We start from the raw sequence: 22072 nt of genomic DNA, 5'->3' as shown, positions 1-22072 counted from the left end.
AAGCACGTGCAAACTTCTATTCTCGTACTTAAGCTGCTGGATCTCTTGCTTAAGACTCTCCACCTCTGCCATCAATGATTCCACCTGACGGGAGCGGGCAAGCAGGCGTTGGCCCATGTTGGACACAGAACTCGCACACTGAACACTAAGTGCGAGGGACTCTTGAACGGCCAACTCATCGGACCGTCCTGACAGCAGCCTACTATCTTTTGGAGTTAGGAGGTTCCTAGCTACTATTGTAGCTGTTGTGGCGTCCTGCATCACGGAGTCTTCACCTGTAAGAAGACCGTTAGAAGATAAGAAAGAAGGGCGCCATACGTTACCTTGACGCGGCGCGCCCGTATCACTGCTAAGGCTCAATTCCAAGCTAAGGTTCGATGAGTTTGCCATTTTTCAAAAGTGTTCAAAGAGAAGGGATGGAGTTAAATTTCAAAGGGCCGGAGTCGATTTTCAAGAATGGGAAGTCTTCAGAGTGTGTTTGTTGGCGGTGATCGATACCTCTATAAGAAGCCAAGGCAACGCGTCCTCCAATTCAAAAAGCCGGAATTTCCGGCGAAATTTAGGCGACGCTTTCTCGGCTTTTCAGAAAACGCGTTCAACTTTGTCAAAAGATTTCTGACAAAGCTGAAAACACGTGGAGGCCATCATCGCAACTACACGTCTTTAGCCGACAAGCGCAAAGTTCGGCGACGCTTTCTCTGCTTTTCAGAAAACGCGTGCAGCTTTGTCAAAAGGAGCCGCATCCGCACTACCACGTGTCGTTCAGAACGCAAAGGGGCGTCGTTCAGAAATCGAAGGGGCGCCTGCTCAGAAATCGAAGAGGCGTCGTTCTGATATCGAAGAGACATTTGTCGACAAGGGTAAAAGAATAGTACCACCATTTGATATTATCTCTATATATGTCGACCTTCGTCTTTTATGGCAAGGCAAACCTGAAGAACCATGCCCAACTCTCTCTCACCTCTGAGGGCGCACTCCCAGCAAAGCCTTTCGAAATACTCAATTCTTTCTTCTTCCCCAAAGATGATACCAGATGCCTGGAGTACAGATGACCCAGGAGGAAACGGCGGATTGAAGTATGCTGATTCATTCACCGTTTCTTCAAAAGCAAAGGTATCTCATATCATCAAGGTCTAAAGCAAAAGTATCTCATATCATGCTCTTTCCCTGTCTTTTTCTTTGTCCTTGTTCTTACTCGCATGGCAAAGTGAAAGAAGCAATCAGCCGGCACTTGGAGTCAGTCTTCCGAGTTGGAGCCAACTGCCTGGAATCTATTCCTGATTGCTTACCTAGCGTTGCTCTCGAGTAGTCATCTTCAACGGTTGATACACTTCCAAAGAAGGGACCACTTCTGCAAAGGGGAGCGAGTAAGGCAAGTGAAAATGATACATTGAAGCATGTGGAGACAAACTTAGGCGGAGTTATCCTCCAACCCTTTTCAATACGAATTGGAAAGATTGAACAAAGAAACAGACCAAATGAGGAAGCTCAGACCTTCGGGGGAGACACTAAAGGGATTCCTGCTGCCCAGTTCAAGAGTAGCACAAAGGAAAATCAATGATGGGCGGCAACCAGTTCGAGAGTAAGCCTGTGGAATCATCAAGATCAAGCCTCAATGCAATCAACAAAGAGAAGATGGAATTTACACTCCATAACCAGATTTGCGTCCCTAAACTCTTCTCTTTGTTAATTACATTTTGCCATGTTTAGTATGTTTAAATGCTTTTTGTGTGTTTACTTATGTTTTGTGTGAATCTATGCTTAAAACATTGAGGACAATGTTTGATTTAAGTGTGGGGGGGTAACTAAGTATATTTGATGCAAATTCGTGGGATTCTATCACCCATTACTTCAAATGTTGTTCCTTGCTGTTTTAAGGTGTTTTTAAATTGTTTTAGGGTGTTTTAGTGTGTTTTGTTTTATAACTCCGAAAATCACATAAAAATTTGAAAAAAATGTTTTGAAAAGCCTAAAAAGAGTGTTTTGAGTCGTTTTTGTGTGTTTGTGTCTTAGGGTACCTTCCAACACAATGATAAGGATTTGGTTTATAATTGCATGACGGTTAAAAAGAGTTATTAACATGGATGAAAGTTTGATTTACTCTTGGTATATGCTTGGTTATGGTTATAATGTATGACTTCACATGCAATCATAAAGGAAAAATTCGTTTTTAACATGCTTGAAGGAAGAAACTCATAATAACGCTACATCCCTGTGAGACTCGAGCCATTACTTTCTTTGGAGAGTTATTTTCTGTGATTCTTTGTTTTCTAAAGTTGTTGCATGATCTCATTATTCCTTGCTTGGTTGCTACTTAGAATGCAATTGTATCATGATAGAACTAAATGCTAGAACTTATATTCGTTTCATTCAAAGCATGACATTGTTTTGCATAACATATATCAAGATGAAGTTGTGTAGTTGCCACCATAACCAAATAGCCTTACTTCCCATATTTCGTATTTGTTGTAAGTTTTAACCCCGTTGAGCCTCGTGTAGCCTTTATTCTTTGTTAACCCACATTATCCTTACCTAGCCTAGTTTAGGACAATCCACACCCTTGTTCTTAAATGATAGTGAGCATGACTAAAATGAATTCCTTTTGAGTACATTATGAAAGAAAATGAGTGTGGGGGAGAGAATGTTTTGTTCTTAAGTGTTTATGTATGAGAGGCAAAAGAAAAGAAAAAATTGTGAAAAAACATATGAAAAAAAAGAAAAACAGAAAAGAAAAGAAAGAAAGAAAGAAAAAAAGAAAAATGAGCTTGTTCCCCCTTATTGTTCAAAAGTTGAGTTTTCATTCAAAAGTGAATTCTATGTTAATTCAAATGTTTTGCTCGCTATTTCTTTAAGAACCTTTGTTTTCCATATCCCTTCTTTGTTAGCCAAACACCTTTAGCCCCGTTTCAACCCTTATGCTTCTATCTTGATCGTTATGTGTTCAATAATGTGGAGTTTGGAATTGATATGAGCTTATGGTGTCACTGGTTCTCGCATCTAAGTAGGAGCATTCCATTCTTGAGATCATATCTAAACATGCTTATTAACTCCAGAAAATGCTTTCTTTGTTATAACATATGTGAGATGCTAGTCTTTCATGTTTACATCAATCTCTCACATATAACTAGTGTAGGGTGTGTAGTCAGAAAATCTGTGTGAAAATAGAGTGCATTCTAGTAAAGAATTGAGGAAATTCTCTAAGGCATGTTACTACATTCGAAATGTGTTTTAAATGCTTAATTGTGAACTTGTATATGGTGACTATGATTAAGAATGTACTTAAGTGTAAAGATGGCTAAAATCTGTGGGAATAATGATTTTTAACTTCTCATGAGCATTGGAAATCCATGAGACGATTGTTGGAAGGTGTAGGTTGTGTTTTGTTCGTTTTGTCTAGTTTCGTGATCTTTTGTTGTTTTGTTTTGCTCGAGGACTAGCAAAAGATAAGTGTGGGGGTATTTGATAGGAGCATATTCATGCGACTTAAATGGCTTGTTCTCGTGCATTTACGTTATGTTTCTTTAGTTATTTTAGTCCTTTAAGCTATTTTCGTGTGTTTGTAGGTCCAAAGGGCTAAAGGAGCAAAAAGATGCATTTTGGAGACTTTTGGAGCACTTTTGGGCTAAGGATGGATAGCTTATGCTTGGCGCCAAAATGTTGGACGAAATTGAAGACCAAAGTGTTGGAACCTTGTTCCCTTTAGTTTTAGGACATTTAAACCTTTCCAATTCCCTTATCACATGCATTCATTATTCATTCCCTCACATGCTTCCATTACTTATCATCACCTATCACTTATCTTATCAATCACTTATCACATATCATTCACCACATATCATTCACCACTTATCTTATCAACCACTTATCATATCATTCACTTATCTTATCAATCACTTATCATATCATACACTTAATTAATTAACCCACATGCATCCATCACCCAACATTTCCCTTGTGCCGTGCATACCCTCATTCTTTCATCATTTCAGCCACTTCATCATTCCATCAGATTTCACAACCTAAGTCACATGTGCATTCATCCACCTTTCTCCCAAAAAGCTTTGCACATGCATTCACTCACCACAAACAAGTCACATGCATTCATCAACATATCTAGCTGTCATTCACATGCATTCCATCTTTTAATTTAATCACATGCACATTCACCTTGCATTTGCAGAAAATCCACTTCATAACACATGCATCTTGGCAGATTTCACATGCACTCATGCACATTCACCTTAATCATTCACATAGCTTTAGTCCACATGCATTTCCACCTAGATTTCCACCTCACAACCACCAGAAATCAACCAAAACCGTGCATTCCCTTTCATTTCTGTCAAAGCACATGCATTTCCACCCTTTAATCACATGCACAAACAGCCACATGCATCTCCCATCACCATTTCAGATTTCCACCAAGTTCCTAGCTGTCATGTTCCCCCCATTTCACCTATAAATACTCATTCATTCATTCTCATTCATACACAATCCATTCACCACAGAAATAAGGCCTTTGTGCCAGAAATTCATCCATTCCAAACACTCTTCCATAAACTCATCCATTGCAGAAATGTAGACATCAAACCACCCTTGTGCCGTGCCTTCCCTATTAATCCAAACACCACTCCCCAAACCATTCACACCATCAAACTATCCTTAGACCTTGTGCTACAACAACGAGGAAGAGAAGAGTGCCTAAACGTTCATACAATTCAAGTTTGAGTTGTTGGAATGTTTAGGTGTTTCTTTGATTTCAATGTTTAAATTCAATTCTCTTTGTTTTGTACGTATGAGGAATGGAAGAGAAGAGTGCCTAAACGTTCATACAATTCAAGTTTGAGTTGTTGGAATGTTTAGGTGTTTCTTTGATTTCAAAGTTATGAGGAAATTCGAAATATATGTTTATGCTTACATTTTGATTTGATTACTTCTAATTGCGTTTCATAAGTTGTGATTCAATTTGTTTAACCGTTTGATTGATAACTTATTTATGTATGTTTATTGAGAGTGCACGCTTAATTTTCATGCATGAATATGACGCTAGAATATAAGTGAGTTTCACCTAATAGTTACGAACTTATATTCACAAGTAGTGGAGGTTGCTTATAAACAATCGCGTTAAACGAATTCTTGGCATAAGTTTCATGCAATCATAGTAACGAATGCCTCGTCAACACTTATAATTTTCATAGAGCGTAATGATTCTTGCTTGTACCTCTTCTATGCATTCATGTTGAGGACTTGTGGGGAATGTTTTGAATTGTCGCATGCATCATCCAATTCAATAACGTTAGGAAGATTTGAAGGTTAATTAGTGCATCACGGTTAACTTGGGGTGTTGAGAATTAATGGTTTATTGAAATGCAATTGGAAATCATTTTATTATGCAAGTGTAACATGTGTGGAGAAGAACCCCTTAGCTAGGTTCCCATCCATTCTATTCTATCACAATTTCATATTTACTATCTGTTTTTACTTACAAGCTGTTTTAATTTCAAATTCGTCAATTTAAAACCCCCCTTTACTTTCTTGTTCTTTAGTGCTTAGAATTTGTTTAGTTTATGTTTTAAAGTGTTTTGATTCATTTTATTTCCCAATTTCGTCCAAATTCACCAAAGTGCTCAAAACTGCCCAGAAAGTGATTTTAAGGCAGTTTTGAGTGTTTTGGGTGATGTTTGAGTCTTTGGGTTTATTTTAATGTTTTAAGTGTTTAGTTTTACATTCTTTAAGTTAGTTTAGTGTTTTATATTGTGTTTTTACGTTCTTGAGTCAAGTTATTACTTAATTTCGTCCAAATTTGTGGTTTTGTTCAAATCTGCCCAGAAAGTGGTTTTTAGGCAGATTTGAGTGTGTTTGTGTTGTTTTGAGTCTTTTGGTTTGTCTTAGTGTTTTGAAGTTTAGTTTTGCATTCTTTGAGTCTAGTATAGTGTTTCATATTGTTATTTTACGTTTTTGAGTCAAATCCAAGTGGTTAACAATCCCTCCTAATCCCCGGTCCAGAACGATCCCTACTTATACATATACTACAATTTGACGAAAAGAGGGTTTAATTTGTGTGCGTATAAAATCCCGCATCAAATTTTGGCGCCGTTGCCGGGGATTAGAAAATTTGCTAATCCCTTGGATTGTTTTATTTTTGTTTGTTTTTATTCCAAATTCTTAATCTTGTTTTGTTTCTTGTTTTAGGTACTAGTTAATGACTCGGAGTTCTCATCCGATTCGTGAACATATCCTGGAGTGATTGGGTTCTTCGTCCGGCTGCAAGACATAAAAGAAAGCGCTACTTGGGAGGCAACCCAATGCACTGAATAAAACAAAGCATGTTCAAAAAAAAAAAAAAAAAAAAAAAAAAAAAGATACTAAACATGGAGAAGGATGGAGCTTCACAAAGGTTGTTTACGTGAAGCCCCACTACGAGGCGTCGGAGCAGAAGGCATAGTAGCGGAAGGCTTTGAAGCGGAAGGCATCGGAGCGGAAGGCGTCGAAGCGGGAGGCATCGGAGCTAGAGCATTCCAGGGTTCAATACTTGGCCAAGCGCTGGATGAGCCAGGAAAAAGGTGCCTCTGGAGGAAAGACGAAAACCTTTGACGGTCACTGTGAATCCGACCTTCAGACTCTTGCAGCTCATCAAGCTTCCTCTTCATGCCCGTCGAATAGTTGTTGGCAAGCACGTGCAAACTTCTATTCTCGTACTTAAGCTGCTGGATCTCTTGCTTAAGACTCTCCACCTCTGCCATCAATGATTCCACCTGACGGGAGCGGGCAAGCAGGCGTTGGCCCATGTTGGACACAGAACTCGCACACTGAACACTAAGTGCGAGGGACTCTTGAACGGCCAACTCATCGGACCGTCCTGACAGCAGCCTACTATCTTTTGGAGTTAGGAGGTTCCTAGCTACTATTGTAGCTGTTGTGGCGTCCTGCATCACGGAGTCTTCACCTACGAAAATTACCTACGAATATGAAAAACAATAAAATAATAGTTAGAAATATAATAGATCAAAATGAATTAAATAACGAGATACAAGAGTTGGATGATTTAATTTCATTACTAGATTCGATACATACCTAAGTAATCCAGTGAGTCAAAATGAATATACAGAACATCAAGAAGAACAATATTTTTATGCAGAACCAAGTAGTTAAAGGTTAAAAATTAATATACTAACCGACAACTTGTCTCGCACCAAATCCTTCGTCCAATCTGGAATTTCTGCCCATTTCTCCCACTGCATAGGACAAATTTGTTTAATAACAACACCACAGCTACTAGCGATGATGCTATGTTGTTGAGCTGTAGCCGCTCCACGATGTAGTGGGTCATACTCAATCTTGATCTTGGAGCCAGTCAAACGTACACTCTGTGCCGGCTTCAGCATTCGACTAGGCCCCCTAGTTTTTTTTTTAGCTGGCCAAAAATACTTAAATGGTGAAAACCCAAAGCTTAAATTTTCACAAAAAATTCAACATAACTTCCCCTAATAGTATAGCATTTCCCAAAATGATAATATAGCATTTCACAATCCAACATAACTTCCCCTAATAGTATAGCATTTCACAATCCAACAAATTTTTAGCATCCTAAAAATAATAATTTTAAAATGAAAAAAAAATACAACGTAGTCATCAAGAATTAGAAAAAAAAACTACCTGGATGGGAGGCCTCACCCTCAACTCTGGATGCTGCGGAAGTGTGATCAGAAGGGTCCGGCTCACGACGACGTCGGTGAGGACGTCGTGCACTGAGCGGGTGAATGGATACTGATGACGTCGATGAGACAGGCATCTGGGGCCCCATAGGAGTAGCCTCAGTAAGGGGTGTAGGAGGCGCATTGGTCACGCTCCTACGACGAGTGATCAAATGCGACATCTATACACTTAATTTGCGTTGGTTTCGAGTTTGGCGTCACTGCCTTGCGAACGAGAGGGAGAAAGATGAGTCTTAAAAATCAAATTCAGATTCAATATATGGGAAAGAGGGAAAGAGGGAAAGAAAATGGGAAAAAGGGAAGAAGGAAAGAGGTTTATACGGGAGGGAAAGAGGGAAAGAAAGAGGGAAAATCAAGTGGTCTATTAATTATATTAAGTGGTCTATTAGATTAAGAGGGAAAGAGAGAAGAGGGAAAGAAAAAGGGAAAAAGGGAAGAAGGGCTCACACAATCATCCATGTGGTGACAAATGCTCAAACAAAAAAAATTGATAAAATGAATTGATGATGTTACCTCAAATTGTCCAGAATTGCTAACGGAGGGGATGAGCTTTGCAATGTGAAGGGATACATCATTGTCATTGTTAATCAAGTATTTAGTAACTTCTGTAGAAACTTCAATTACATCTTCATGTTCCATGTTGAAGGACTCCTTTTTGTGTTTAATCAGAAGCGTACAAACACATTGTTCCATGTTGAAGGACTGCTTGAGAAATCTTCTTCAACCTGAGAGAAGCAGAAGAAGAGTGCCACCCGTCCCCTTCCTACGCAAATTCCATCTGAATATCGAAGGTTGTCAGCAAGATTCTATCACCTATGCAAATATCTCCATCATCATCACATTCAAATCAACTTTAGTTAATTGGATTAACTTTAATAATTGTAATAGGAAGTAATGATTATGTCCAAGTAATGAAGGAAAAGAAGAAATTCAACCCAATATCCCTACACGGTCCACCCACCACACGGCAAGCCTTCCTCCGCCCCAATTTCTCAACAAAATTTAAGTAGATATTAAACATGTGAGAATGTGAAGGTAAAAGAGAGAAATTTTGTAAGAGCTTATAAGAGGTTGGACTACTCCTCACATTGCTAATTGATTTTATGAATAAGCGGTAGAGTGTAAGAGCTTATAAGTTTCTCTTATCCAAATTGATAGGTGTAGAGTGTAAGTAGAAAAAGTCTAAACCACCCAAGTTGTATATAACTCTATCCATAAAAATCATTTTATATCTTGACGTATAAAATCCTCTTTATGTCACAAGATCAGGAGAGACAAATTATTAGATGATGAGATAAACATCTAACTGATAAATGGCTGCAACCTCAATCTCACTATGTCATTCTTGTCTTTATTTTTTGACCAAAAACTATATACACATGCAGATATGCAGATGCAGTTCAGCTGAATATAGGTATATTTATATTATATGTATACATATCTATATCTCCATCATCATCACATTCAAATCAACTTTAGTTAATTGGATTAACTTTAATAATTGTAATAGGAAGTAATGATTATGTCCAACCTTCGGGACAACATTTGTAGAAAAACTTTAGTTAATTGAATCAACTTTAGTTAATTGAATTAACTTTAATAATTGTAATAGGAAGTAATAGGAAGATTGCCCATCCGTGAATTAACTTTCCTCCTTTCAAGTTCAATTTTTATTTCACATAAACCCCGCAATAATATATTATTCTAAAAAAAACCCATAATAATTTTTTTTACATATGTTATTCAATTCCATCTTCTCCTTGGTGATTGCATTGAGGCTTGATCTTGGTGATTCCACAGGCTTACTCGTGAACTGGGCTGGAAGATTTTTTTGGTTTCCTCCAATCGTTGATTTTCCACAGGCTACTCTTGAACTGGGCTGGAAGATTCTTTTGGTCTCCTCCACTCGTTGATTTTCCTTTGTGCTACTCTTGAACTGGGCAGCAGGATTTCTTTTGGTCTCCCCCGAAGGTCTGAGCTTCCTCCTTTTATCTGTTTCTTTGTTCAATCTTTCCAATTCGTATTGAAGAGGGTTAGAGGATAGCTCAGCATATGCAGTTGTTGCTTGTCTCCACATGCTTCAATGTATCATTTTCACTTGCCTTACTTGCTCCGTTGAAGATGACTACTCGAGAGCAACGCTAGGTAAGCAACCAGGAATAGATTCCAGGCAGTCGGCTCCAGATCGGAAGACTGGCTCCAAGTGCCGGCTGATTGCTTCTTTCACTTTGCCATGCGAGTAAGAACAAGGACAAAGAAAAAGACAGGGAAAAAGCATGATGTGAGATACTTTTGCTTTTGACCTTGATGATATGAGATACCTTTGCTTTTGAAGAAGCGGTGAATGAATCAGCACATGTATTTGTTGTGCTTGTCTCCACATGCTTCCATCTACCGTTTCCTCCTGGGTCATCTGTACTCCAGGCATCTGGTATCATCTTTGGGGAAGAAGAAAAAATTGAGTATTTCGAAAGGCTTTGCTGGGAGTGCGCCCTCAGAGGTGAGGAAAAGTTGGGCATTTTCTTCAGGTGTGCCTTGCCCTTGTCGACATATATAGGGATAACAAGTGGTGGTACTGTTCTTTTACCCTTGTCGACTAACATTTTGATCCCGCCAATCCGACTTTTTGAAATAGTGACGACTCTTCGATCTTTGAATGCGCCTCTTCGATTTCTGAACGACGCCTCTTCGATTTCTGAACGACGCCCCTTCGCTTTCTGAACGACGCCCATTCGCTTTCTGAACGACGCCCCTTCGCTTTTTGACAAAGTCGCATGCGTTTTCTGAAAAGCAGAAAAACCGTCGCCGAACTTTGCGCTTGTCGGCAAAAGTGTGTAGTTGCGATGATGGCCTCCACGTGTTTTCAGCTTTGTCAGAGATCTTTTGACAAAGTTGAACGCGTTTTCTGAAAAGCCGAGAGATCGTCGCCGAACTTTGAGATTTAACTCCTTCCACCCCTTCTCTGAAGATTGCCCATTCTTGAAAATCGACTCCGGCCCTTTGAGATTTAACTCCTTCCACCCCTTCTCTGAAGATTGCCCATTCTTGAAAATCGACTCCGGCCCTTTGAGATTTAACTCCTTCCACCCCTTCTCGTTGAACACCTTTGAAAAATGACTAACCCATCGAACCTTTGCTTAGATTTGAGTCTCAGCAGCGATCCGGTTGTGCCCTGTCAAGGTAATGTATGGCGCCCTTCTTTTTTATCTTCTAACGGTCCTCTTACAGGTGAAGACTCCATAATGACGGATGCAACAACAGCTACGATAGTAGCTAGGAACCTCCTTACTCCTAAGGATAGTAGGCTGCTTTCAGGACGGTCCGATGAGTTGGCCGTTCAAGAGTCCCTCGCTCTCAGTGTTCAGTGTGCGGGCTCTGTGTCCAACATGGGCCAACGCCTACTTGCTCGCTCCCGTCAGGTTGAATCGTTGATGGCAGAGGTGGAAACTCTTAAGCAAGAGATCAAACTGCTTAAGTATGAGAATAGAAGTTTGCACGTGCTTGCAAATAACTATTCGTCGGGCATGAAGAGGAAGCTTGATGAGCTGCAATCCTCTGAAGGTCGAATCCAAAGTGACCGTCAAAGGTTTGCGGCTTTCCTCCAGAGGCACATTTTTCCTGGGTCATCCAGCGTTTGGCCAAGTATTGAGGCCTCGAATGCTCTATCTTCGATGTCTCCCGCTCCGATGCCTTCCGCTTCAAGAGTTTTGCCAAGTAGTGGGGCATCAAGCAAACAACCTTTGTAAAAGTTACATTTTTTTTTTTTTTTTGAATCAAATGGCATGGACTTTATCTTTGAATGGAAGGTGATACTTGAAATGATCCGGTAATAGTTACATTCTTTTATTTATTTTTTTATTTTTTATTTTTTTTTATTTTGAATCAAACGGCATGAAATTTATCTTTGAACGGAAGGTGATACTTGAAATGATCCGGTAATAGTTTAAATTCAAGATTGGGTGCCTGAATCATTAACAACATGTTAGTATAAAAGAAAATTGAAATTCGGGGAGGCGGCTTACCTGTGTGCTCCAAAATGAACTCAAGAATAAACACACCTTCAAAATGTCAGTACACTAGTTCACTACAATATATTTAGATACGGATATTTCAGTACACTAATTTAGTGAAATATATTATGATATGGACGTTTAGGTACACTAATTAGAGGAAGTTAAATAAAATTAATGAATTAAAATGTGTATAATAATAAATTTAAAATTTAATGCAATGACATTAAATAAGATATCTATAAAACAAAAAAATAATATGAGTTGCCAAAAATTTAATGCAATCTGACACCAGATTTTTATTAAATTTTAATCGTCTTAAAAGATTAAAGTTCAAAAATACAATTCTCGACTTGCCAATCTATTTGTTGAAGGAATATTGAATGAGGTTGCATGAAAGCATGGCGAAAACATTGTCAAGATCCAAGGGAGGTAGCTGCTGCAACTAGTTTGCAGTTTCTACCACCAAAACTGATTAAGTAAAGGAAAAAAAAGTCGCTGACTTTGCGTGACATATGTGGCGTCGCGCAAAACAGCTTTGCGCGACGCACGTGCACTTACGTCGCGCAAAGATGTTTTGCGTGATGCACGTGCACTTACGTTGCACAAAGCTGTTTTGCGTGACGCCACATACGTCGCGCAAAGATGTTTTGCGCGACCTAAGTGCACGTGCGTCGCGCAAAGCTGTTTTGCGCGACTCACGTAGTCCTGCGTCACGCAAAGTCAACAGAAAAAGCGGTAAAACTTACTTGCTTTAGCGCCAAAATCTTGCGGGACGCACAAACCGTCGCGCAAATGGTCTTTGCGCGACGAAGATTGGCGTCGCGCAAAACTGTTTTGCGCGACGTAAGGGTACTTACGTCGCGCAAAACAGTTTGCGCGACCCCAATCTTCGTCGCGCAAAGTGCAGTCGCGCAAATACCATTTGCGCGACGTTTTGTGTTTAACGTCATGCAAACATACTTTGCGTGACGCATTTAACTGCGTCGCGCAAGTTTTCGTCGTGCAAAACATGATAATATACTTAATATCTTATTTAATAATGTAATTATTTTGGTAAGGATAATATTTTGGTACTAAAGGGTCTGGACCGCACATCCTTATCCAATAGTATGAGTTAATACTAATACAACACATGTCATACCGGCTTTAAAAATAAATTAATAACATATTATTTAATTATTTTCAACCTAGTCATAGATATAGGGTTAGGACCCAAGTATAGTTCTCGTGGAGCAAAAAACTAAAAAGTATAGTTCTTGTGACAATATAAGAAAAAAATATATCTAATGCAAGGATACACGCTAAGAGAGTTTTTAGTATGCATCGATGTATGCTACACCGAAATTTGATTGTTAAATTCCTAATTAATGTTTATCTGGACACAAATTTAACCTTTTATTCATTAATGCACGAGATACACTATCTTACTAAGAGATAGAAGTTTGGTGCTAAAAATTTAAGAAGTGGAAAGAGATGAGGGCAGAGAATAAAAAACAAAGAAGATATGGGTCGGGGAAGATATGGGTGGGGGAGTGAGGAGAGATTTTTCAGTATGATCGTCACACGAGATGAAATATTATGTGTTTTTATATAAATAATGAGTTATGTGCGTTAAAAGGTTAATAACTAAAAATTAAAATTTTTCACCACTTAAATAAAAATAAATGATGTATTATTCGTGTTCTCGTTCCAATTAAAAATTTCCCGGGGAGTGAGTGAAAGTTTGCTGAGGAAAAAAATTGGAAAAAGAGGAAAGTGGATTGTGGAAAAAAGGAGGAGGTGCAGAAGGTAGCAGAGCAGTAGTTGTTTTTAGTTTTTTACATTTCTGTGTTTGGGAATTGTTGAAAGACAGTAGAGAAAAGCCTGCAAGAGTATCAAACAGCCAAACATGGCAGTGCTTAGGATGTGACGGCCCTCTTAGATTCACCCTTTCTTTTTCCCCTCTCTCTCTCTCTCTCTCTCTCTCAAACTTGCTTAAATATACCATCCCTCTTTTTAAACCTCCAACACAACTACCCTCACTTAAGGGCTGAGATGACAGTTGCAACAAGGGAACCTAGTTAATCTGAAAAAGGTCCCAGAGAGAAAAATAGCCACAGAGAGAGAGAGAGAGAGCCCAGAAAATATCAGATAAAGTTGCTGTTTTCTTCTGCCATTGGTGGGTTTTTTGAGCTTCCATCTTGCTGTCCATGGAGTTGAAAAGACTTCACAGACTGATAACGTTCACCACCATCGGCATTTTCTCAATTTATGCACTTTTCACCACCATCAGTTCCACTTCCACTACATGTCCAGGTGAACTTTTCAACAATCAAATTAATTTCCCATTTTACATTATTTTTTTTTTAGAAAAAATTGAATTTTTTACTGAATTAATATTTCATTTAAACAGAATTTAATTATCTACTTGTTTCCAAAATGCAGATAACAACTGTGCCTTCACGGCTAAACTGGATTCATATTTTCAGGTAGGTAGTTCCGCAGTTCCACAGTTCCACTATACCTATCATATTTTATGGTCCGTGATTTTAACACTCCTCCTTTAGCTTCCTGCTGGCACTTACGAAGTGCCGGAATCTGAATATAGATGACTAACGAGGAGTGCCAAAATCTCTACCTTATCTGATACTTCAACATTCAATGAGCACTAATGCTTCTTTCTTATGTTATTTATTGTTCTCCACATGAATCACATCAATCACCACATATCATGACCTTACAGCAAGTCTCTAGTAGCTTTGACTAACTTTGACCCAAGCTGGGTTTTTGATAAAGACTGCATATGCTTGTATGAAATTGAAAAGACAAAAATAGAACCATATTATTATTGTTATTACTGATCAAGCCACCACCCACCATGGTGCTTTGATAAGTAGCACACACTGACTGAAGGACAGGGTGGTCCTGCTGCTGTTTACCCTGGTCCATACTAAGAAAAATGGTCTGGTAGTACGGCTCAGCCTGCCTAATTAAGAAGCACACAGCACCACAGGCGTAGTTTAGCACACAGCTTTGGGCTTGGAGGACACCTATTTTTATTTGGCTTTTCAGAAGCAAAAGAAAAGGCTTTTGTTGTTCATATTGTCGTCTTCTAAAAATTCTACTGCATCTTGGTAACTTGCGCCTGCTGTGCTCAGCGCCCTACCCGCTCAAACCATGTTGTATAGTGTACTCCCGTGAGCTAAAAATTGTTATCGGGGCCGGCGAACATTAGCATTGGTAGGCGCACTTTAGCACTAAGGATATATGTTGACAAGTCGGCAGACGTTAGCAAACCGTGTGCGCAGAAGGGTTGGTGGATAATTGTGTTATATATAATTGCTAATTTTTGGGAGATTAACTAACTGAAGTGGTGCAGGAATTTGGGAAGCACAGTGACAAAATGAGGGAGCAGAGGATGATGACTTTGAGCTTGGCTAGGAGGTACTTGAGTGGACCTGGATCGTCCCCCCCTCGGTGCACATCCAAGTGCGGCAGGTGCACCCCTTGCAAGCCGGTTCACGTGTCTGTGCCGCCTGGGACGCCGGTGATGGCGGAGTACTACCCGGAGGCTTGGAGGTGCAAATGTGGCAACAAGTTGTACATGCCGTGAAAATAAATGAATATGATCATCATATGCTTTATGATATTTATTTTGTTTGTGTTAGTATTACAAAGTCTCTCTAGCTAGCTACTTTTCTAGCTGATCGTATGCTTAGTTATTCTTCAAAAAGATATTAGTTTATAGGACTTAATTTTGTGTAGAAAAATATATACACGTTAACATTGACGGAGAGTATTCTATGATCAATATGGAGAATATATATTGTGTTAAATATTTGGAAATTTATCTTTAATGTGATTGAATGGTTGTTTCCTTCCCTATAAACCTACTTGTCAACAACTACGAATATGAACTCATTCCTCCTCCCCCGTCTTTTTTAAGGCCCAAACTGGATAATCATGGAACTAGCTAAGCTAGGAAATAGTAGCACCTGAACATCAGTGGAGGTTCTCTACACTTGGAAAGGTTCTCACCTACAAATAGAGATATATCCTGATAATTCTACAACACTCATCGCAGGAAGAGAAACTCACATGTCACCGGCCCGTACACTGTCTTGCCCTCCCTCCTCCGTCTCACTTGACTCTGATCATACAATGAATGTTGTAGACTCATAGATATATATTCACAATAACGTAGGAGAATCTCTCTCAAAGCTAATCCATAAAGAACAATGAAACAACGAAACAGGCTCTCCCTCACATACAATTCGAAAACTAGTTCCCCATCAAGTACTACAATAATAACAAAGAAAAGGTGCAATCTGTTATCTATGATTCAAGAATTATTGTCTATGAAATTTAAAATCATCACAAAGAGAGCAGAAATTATGTGCCGCTAAATCAAACGGTTATTAGCAATTGTGCACATTGTCTAACTTGAAGATTTTGCCACTACATTTTTTTGATGATAGTTGATCATGCCATTAGCATATAACAAATGAATTTGTTTGTGAGAGAGATGTTGCATGCATACGTTGCCTGCCTATGCATTAATATTGGAGAGAATTGAGCCATAACTTACTTCAATTCTAACTTATTATCGCACCCTCACCACTTAGACTTCTCATAAAAGTCTACATTACTTTAAATGTCCAACTTTTGAGTGAAAAAGGCATCTTAATTTCAAGTAAGAACATTGTGGGCTTCTTTTGTCACAAAAGGTCACTATGGGCCTTGTCCAATTTTATTTTGTGAGCTCAATATATAACAAGTTCTACTTAACTTCATGATATTGCTAGGAGACAATTTTAAACTAAATTTGTAAATAAATATCACTAAATTCACTTTATTTAATTAAGGACTTAGTTATAATACCAGGGTTAATATATAATCAAAATGATTATATTAATGCTTGAGAAATGCTAGGGAGACTTTTTTAAAGTGGGACTCTTTATGGATTTTCTGTCACCTCACAATTTAATGTTAATTCTCGTGCTAACGTTATAAAATATTGTACCAAAAAACATAAGGTGGCATAAATTCTATAAAAAGTCGCATATGTAATTGATAATTGATATCATTGGTTTTTGGAGTGTGGTTGAAGCCTCTGCCCCCTAACAGATACTCCTAAACTCCTCTTTGTATTTGCTCCCACCACCCACAGAGGCATAGCCAAAAAGCTTATATAATAATGCTTCATTAATACAACTTTTAGCTTTTTTTTTTCATTAATAGAAAAAATCAACGGCTTATATAATTCGTCCTTGAAGCATGATTTCCTAACTCTCAAGGCTTACAACTTCGTTACAAGGGCAAGACATCTGCCACCAAAGAAGTGGAAATGTGTTATGGTTGTGGCTCCAATGACTATTGGCCTCGCACTCGCTAATCTTCCGCTTAAGTTGTTGTTGGGTATCATTTATGTCGCAAACCAGTAGAGACTAACTTTGTTCAAGTGGATAATCTCGAAGATATAATTATGGAGATTTCTAATTTTCAAGAGACACATGCACCAATGGAAGATTAGAGTTTCTAGACATGGGCCTATATGTGGCCGAGTTCACCTAGTGGTCGAACCCCCTTAATTTTTTGTTTTAGTTTTGAATTATTTCTTTTGTTTTTGGATTATTTGTTTGATGTTTGTTTTAAAGTTTGGGACAATTAACTTATGGATTTTATTTCTTGAATGATTGATTAAATGAATGAAATTCAATTTTTTCCTTACAAATGTGACCGATTCAATTATTTTACTTCTAGGTATGTCTTGTAGTGATGTTAGTTGTATGGAAGATAGTGCAATTACACATATCATCTTTGTGTGAACGCCACTATTTACTAACTTTGTACCTAAAACCTTTACCTCTGACAACCTTTCAAGCCTATACAACCTGATTGAAAGGCACGACACTACTAATATAATGTTGTTTATTGGTATTGAATTAACCATTCAAGAGATATTTTACTCATCTTGTTTCGGAAGAAGGTTATTGAGCTTCAAAGATATTCGAGATAATAATGATCACGCTGAAACCACTTAAGAAAATGAAGTTAAATTCTTTTGCATCACTTTTTATGAATATGGCTAAAAGCCTATTCATAAGAAAATAGAGCGCTTATGAACATGACTTTGTTTTGTTGAACAAGTTTGAATTATATATAATGATGATGTTTTCACTACAAGAAAAATGAGCACTGCACACAATAAATTATCTGTGCACTTTGAGGCCAAAAAGCACCAACAATTGTGCTCATAGACCAATAGCAACAATGCAGCTACTATCTTTGCGTCTGTGCCCTCTATGGGCGTCACCATTTGTCAAAGGGCACAATATGTTCTTTGCTGCCCAAAAGGCTCAGCACAAATAAGGGTTTTCTGTGCCTCTTTTCTGACACCATGTCAGATGACTTTTCGTTAGCACAAGTTTGTTATTGTGCCCAATAGGATAAATATATAAAAAAAATTTTATATTCAAATACTAATACCATCAATAAGAAATTATTCATACATATAATGAAAATAATTCGTAATACATTTTTTATTTCATGAAAAACTATTAACTAAATCTAAGAACATAACAAATACCATTACTCTCGAGTTCCTCACATGCCAGACAACCCTCAACCACCGCAAACAACCTTCAGCCCCTGCTCCAGCCTCTGAAAATGAACATGAGTGAGAAATCTATCGAGCAGTAAAGGCAGCGATGCTGATGCATTGCTACTTTCTTTTGAAAGACTATGTAGCAAAGTTTCGACAGAAACGCCAACCAAAATACATAAATATTTTTCAATCATTGCCTAAATACACATACCATAAACTTTAACGATTTCTTATGTAAGAGAGTAGCTAAATAGCAAGTTGTTACACTAGTCCTAATTATAATAGTAGAAAGATATACTCTTGGCAGCATAATGCAACAACCAGCCAAATTGAAGAAAAGAGCAAAGAATAAGTAAAAAAACAAATAACCAGGCAAGCACAAGCTAATAAATAAGTTTTTTGAAATCTAACCTGCTTATAATCAAGTAGCTTTCAGCTTTGATAATGTCTTTCGTGCTTCCACTCGGTAGGGAACTATACAACAATATGAAAAATCATTATAATTTATCAATTTATTATAAGTCCGAAGAGAGGAAAGGTAACTTATCAATTCTAATACACAAAAAAAAAAAACATGTAGTTACTCTCCAATGGAATAACCAGACAAAAGGAATCACCAACGGGAAATAATAATGCACTTAGTGTAGCATATAGAGAAAGAACAAACTTTTATAATCCAATACAACAGAGGAGAAAACATATACCCTTAAAAGAATAAAATTTATTGGAAGGCGAAAACCTAACCTGTTTTGGGATGGAAAAATCTGAATCTTAGCATAGTCCCAAGGTGCACTGGCATCAATTTCCCCTCCATTTTCAATGCGCTTAAAATTGAACCCAAGCAGAGCAACCTGTATGGGAAAAGAGGGAAACAAAGTTTAGGTAAAAAAAAATTCAAATGCGGATTTACAAAAATTCAGCACTTAAACAAACTAAAAGCCTGCGAATTCAGTGTAGTAGATACACATACATACATACATCCGTACGTATATATACATATAAATTCAAAGATAAAGAAAAACCAAATAGTTTACAAGAGCAAAGAAAATGAAGGGATAAAGAATGAAAGATATACCTCTATCATCTGTGGGAGGACTCATATTTGCTTTAGGGGCCTTTCCACCACCTGCTTAAAGATGATTCTTATTTCACAACTCCACCATCCAAAACAACCAACAATGGAAGCAGAAGATTAATAGGGAAACTACAAGTACTCCTCATAAAAAATATATTTACAAGCAAGATAAAAAACAAACAAAACTTCTAAGATTTTCTATAAAGCAGTTCACACAACCAACAAGAGGGGAAACTACCACATATTTCCAGTGATGTTCAAGGACCAAAAAACTTTCAAACATTAAAAACTTAAAAATGCATTACTAGGTTGTTCAGTCCCATAAGACTTTGCACAAGGTTACATGGCTAGTTGCTCAATGATTAGATTCGTTATAGATAAATATTATCATCTTCATTTTGATTCCAGTATTCAAGCAGAGACTAGAGAAGTTTCCTATCCTTTTAAGTTATGTAACAGACCAAAGAAATTGACCAACTGGAATTACCGCTATTGAGAGCGACCATGGAAAAAACCTGTTGAAACCGACTGACATAACCCTTTGCTTGATGTTAGTGAATAAAAGACCCACTCGGCTAACAGACTACAATATTCATTACATACACATTCATTATGTAGTCAAATAGATACACATTCATTATATAGTCATCAAAACGAATATAGTCGAATTCAAAACCATTCCCACAATCAGTTGAAAATGACACCAAAAAATAGAGTTAATTAAAATCAATACCTAGAAGTTCCAGATCTGCCATGGAGTAAGGCTATCTCAGCATCTTTCAGAACTTGCAAATTCAAAATGTCTTAATCAAGTATATAAAAAGAAAAATCAGGTAAGCAAATACAATAGCTCTGAAGGTTAACATCATAATCCCCTGTTTGTTGTAGAAGCCCTTTGCAAGGTTTGTGCTTTCTTGTGCTTCTTTGGATTAGGACGTATGGAAGTTCTTGTCGGGGAAATTTTAGATGGAAGCTATTTGGAAATTAACAGCATCATATCAAGCAAATTGATTAGAGCATACAAAAGCTAGTTGGAAATAAAATTAACTATAAAGGGAAGATTAGGAGAAAAATTGGAAGAGACTTGAACAAATAAACCATTTGCCACTTCCAATACCATAGCAATTTGACAACATATCAAAGTACAACCACTGCCAGTTCATTTGCTTTCTAAGAAACCCCTTCTCTTTCTAGATTGTAAGTTCATCAATACGTTATACATACTACTACCAGTACCAATTCATGCTTTATTTCCTAAACTAAATTACTCTACCAGTTCAACTTCCTTAAAGAATCATTGCCTACTGTTCAAATACGAAAACCCACTCGTTGTACAATCAACCTGAATTGTACAAATGCGTTCATATGGACAAGTCACAAATATGAACAATCAACCTGAATTGTACAATCAAAGAGAAATATGAACAAATTTGAGCAAAATGGAATAACAGCCTTCCAATTAATTATTGTGCCATGAAAAAGCTGAATAACAGCTTTCCAAAGCCAAATATACCATTGGCTAATACATTAATTAGTACATATACAACTCAATATTTGTTAATTCATAAAAACAGCCAATCACCTTCCAGTATAAACCTATTCGAAGTGACGACAGGTCACTTCCGATTCGAAGCAAAAATGGGTATGTTTGAATCTGAACCAGATCAAATCCCCTTTTGATTACCCAAAAGAGAAAAACGCTCAGTTCCCTTGTGTTTCAAACGAACCCTAACCCTAACCCTAACCCTAACCCTAAAATTAATCACAAATTATTAACTAAATTAAACGATACAAGTTCTAAACTGTTACCATTTTACCTGGAACGAAGTGGAAAGGAAAGAATCCCATTATACAGGCATTGAACTGAAGGGGAACTCGGGATGAGATGAGAGTTGAGGCCAACTGATTTGTAGATTCTGTGTGAAGGAGATGGATTTGCAGAGTCTGAGAATTTGTGAACTCGACTGAAGACTTGAGTTGAGACCCACCGATTTGCAGTGTGTGTGAAATTTGAAGGGGAAGGATTTACAAATTCTGTTTCTGCGTGAGATGTGAACTCCGACTTGAGAATTGAGATGAGAGGCAAGAGAGACACAGAGAGGGAAATAGAAAATTTTGGCAAAAATAGATAGAGAGAGAGAGAGAGAGAGCCTAGGGTTGAAGAGAGGCTCGGAAGGGGAGAGACAGAGAGAGAGGAGAGGCGGAGGAATTGAGGAGAGGCTGGGTTGAAAGGGGAAACACAGAGAGGCAGAATGAAGGAATGAGGACAGAGAGGCGTGAAGATTGAGGAAAATGGCTTCTTATTTTGTTTAAAACATTATTTTAAACAAAGGGCACAAAAAAATCTACTTTTACTTTAAATATATTAAATTATAGGACACAATTATATTTATGGTGTCATTGCAAATTAATAAAAAATTTCCATTGCTGACATTAACGGCACAAAAGTCATGGTTCTGTGCCCGATAATGTGTTTGTGTCCACTTTTCTTAACATTGCGCACAAGTCATGGTGGCCATTACCAAATGAGCGCTGTTCCACCTTATTGGTGTTTAAACAAACACAAACACCTCGTTCGTGTCCTTAATTTTGTGCCCAAAGACCATTTTTCTTGTAGTGTTTAGTGATATTGATGTTCAAGTATATTCATCAATTGTTATATTAGTTTCTTGGAAGATATGTG

At 37.8% G+C, this 22072-nt stretch overlaps 1 protein-coding gene and 1 long non-coding RNA gene across 3 annotated transcripts; one reads left to right on the top strand and one right to left on the bottom strand.

The window, feature by feature from the left end:
• The first annotated feature begins 13784 nt into the window (after window positions 1–13784).
• LOC137743794 (EPIDERMAL PATTERNING FACTOR-like protein 6) lies at window positions 13785–15522 on the top strand. The gene is made up of 3 exons (XM_068483732.1): window positions 13785–14023; window positions 14153–14196; window positions 15087–15522. Exons 1-3 carry the CDS (start codon window positions 13918–13920, stop codon window positions 15318–15320), a joined length of 384 nt encoding a protein of 127 aa, XP_068339833.1. The 5' UTR covers window positions 13785–13917; the 3' UTR covers window positions 15321–15522.
• Window positions 15523–18205: 2683 nt separating this feature from the next.
• Window positions 18206–21643, bottom strand: LOC137743805 (uncharacterized). 2 transcript variants are annotated; one of them, XR_011069534.1, is made up of 6 exons: window positions 21207–21643; window positions 20123–20362; window positions 19390–19456; window positions 19059–19165; window positions 18726–18788; window positions 18206–18370 (listed from the first exon to the last, which is right to left on the bottom strand). It is a non-coding gene; the product is annotated as an uncharacterized lncRNA (long non-coding RNA). The 2 variants fall into 2 exon arrangements; XR_011069533.1 differs by having other exon boundaries at window positions 19390–19468; window positions 21207–21642.
• Between the last annotated feature and the right edge of the window lie 429 nt (window positions 21644–22072).

Source organism: Pyrus communis, chromosome 8, assembly GCF_963583255.1.
Source record: "Pyrus communis chromosome 8, drPyrComm1.1, whole genome shotgun sequence".
Lineage (NCBI taxonomy): Eukaryota > Viridiplantae > Streptophyta > Magnoliopsida > Rosales > Rosaceae > Pyrus > Pyrus communis.
Note: the sequence above shows the minus strand (reverse complement) of the source record. Positions and strands in the feature narration are given on the sequence as shown.

Excerpts from the sequence above, each read along its gene's own strand:
- LOC137743794 (XM_068483732.1), top strand. The coding sequence starts at position 13,918 with ATGGAGTTGAAAAGACTTCACAGACTGATAACGTTCACCACCATCGGC. Across the intron at positions 14,024-14,152 it reads CACTTCCACTACATGTCCAG|ATAACAACTGTGCCTTCACG; the intron begins GTGAACTTTTCA and ends TCCAAAATGCAG. Across the intron at positions 14,197-15,086 it reads AACTGGATTCATATTTTCAG|GAATTTGGGAAGCACAGTGA; the intron begins GTAGGTAGTTCC and ends GAAGTGGTGCAG.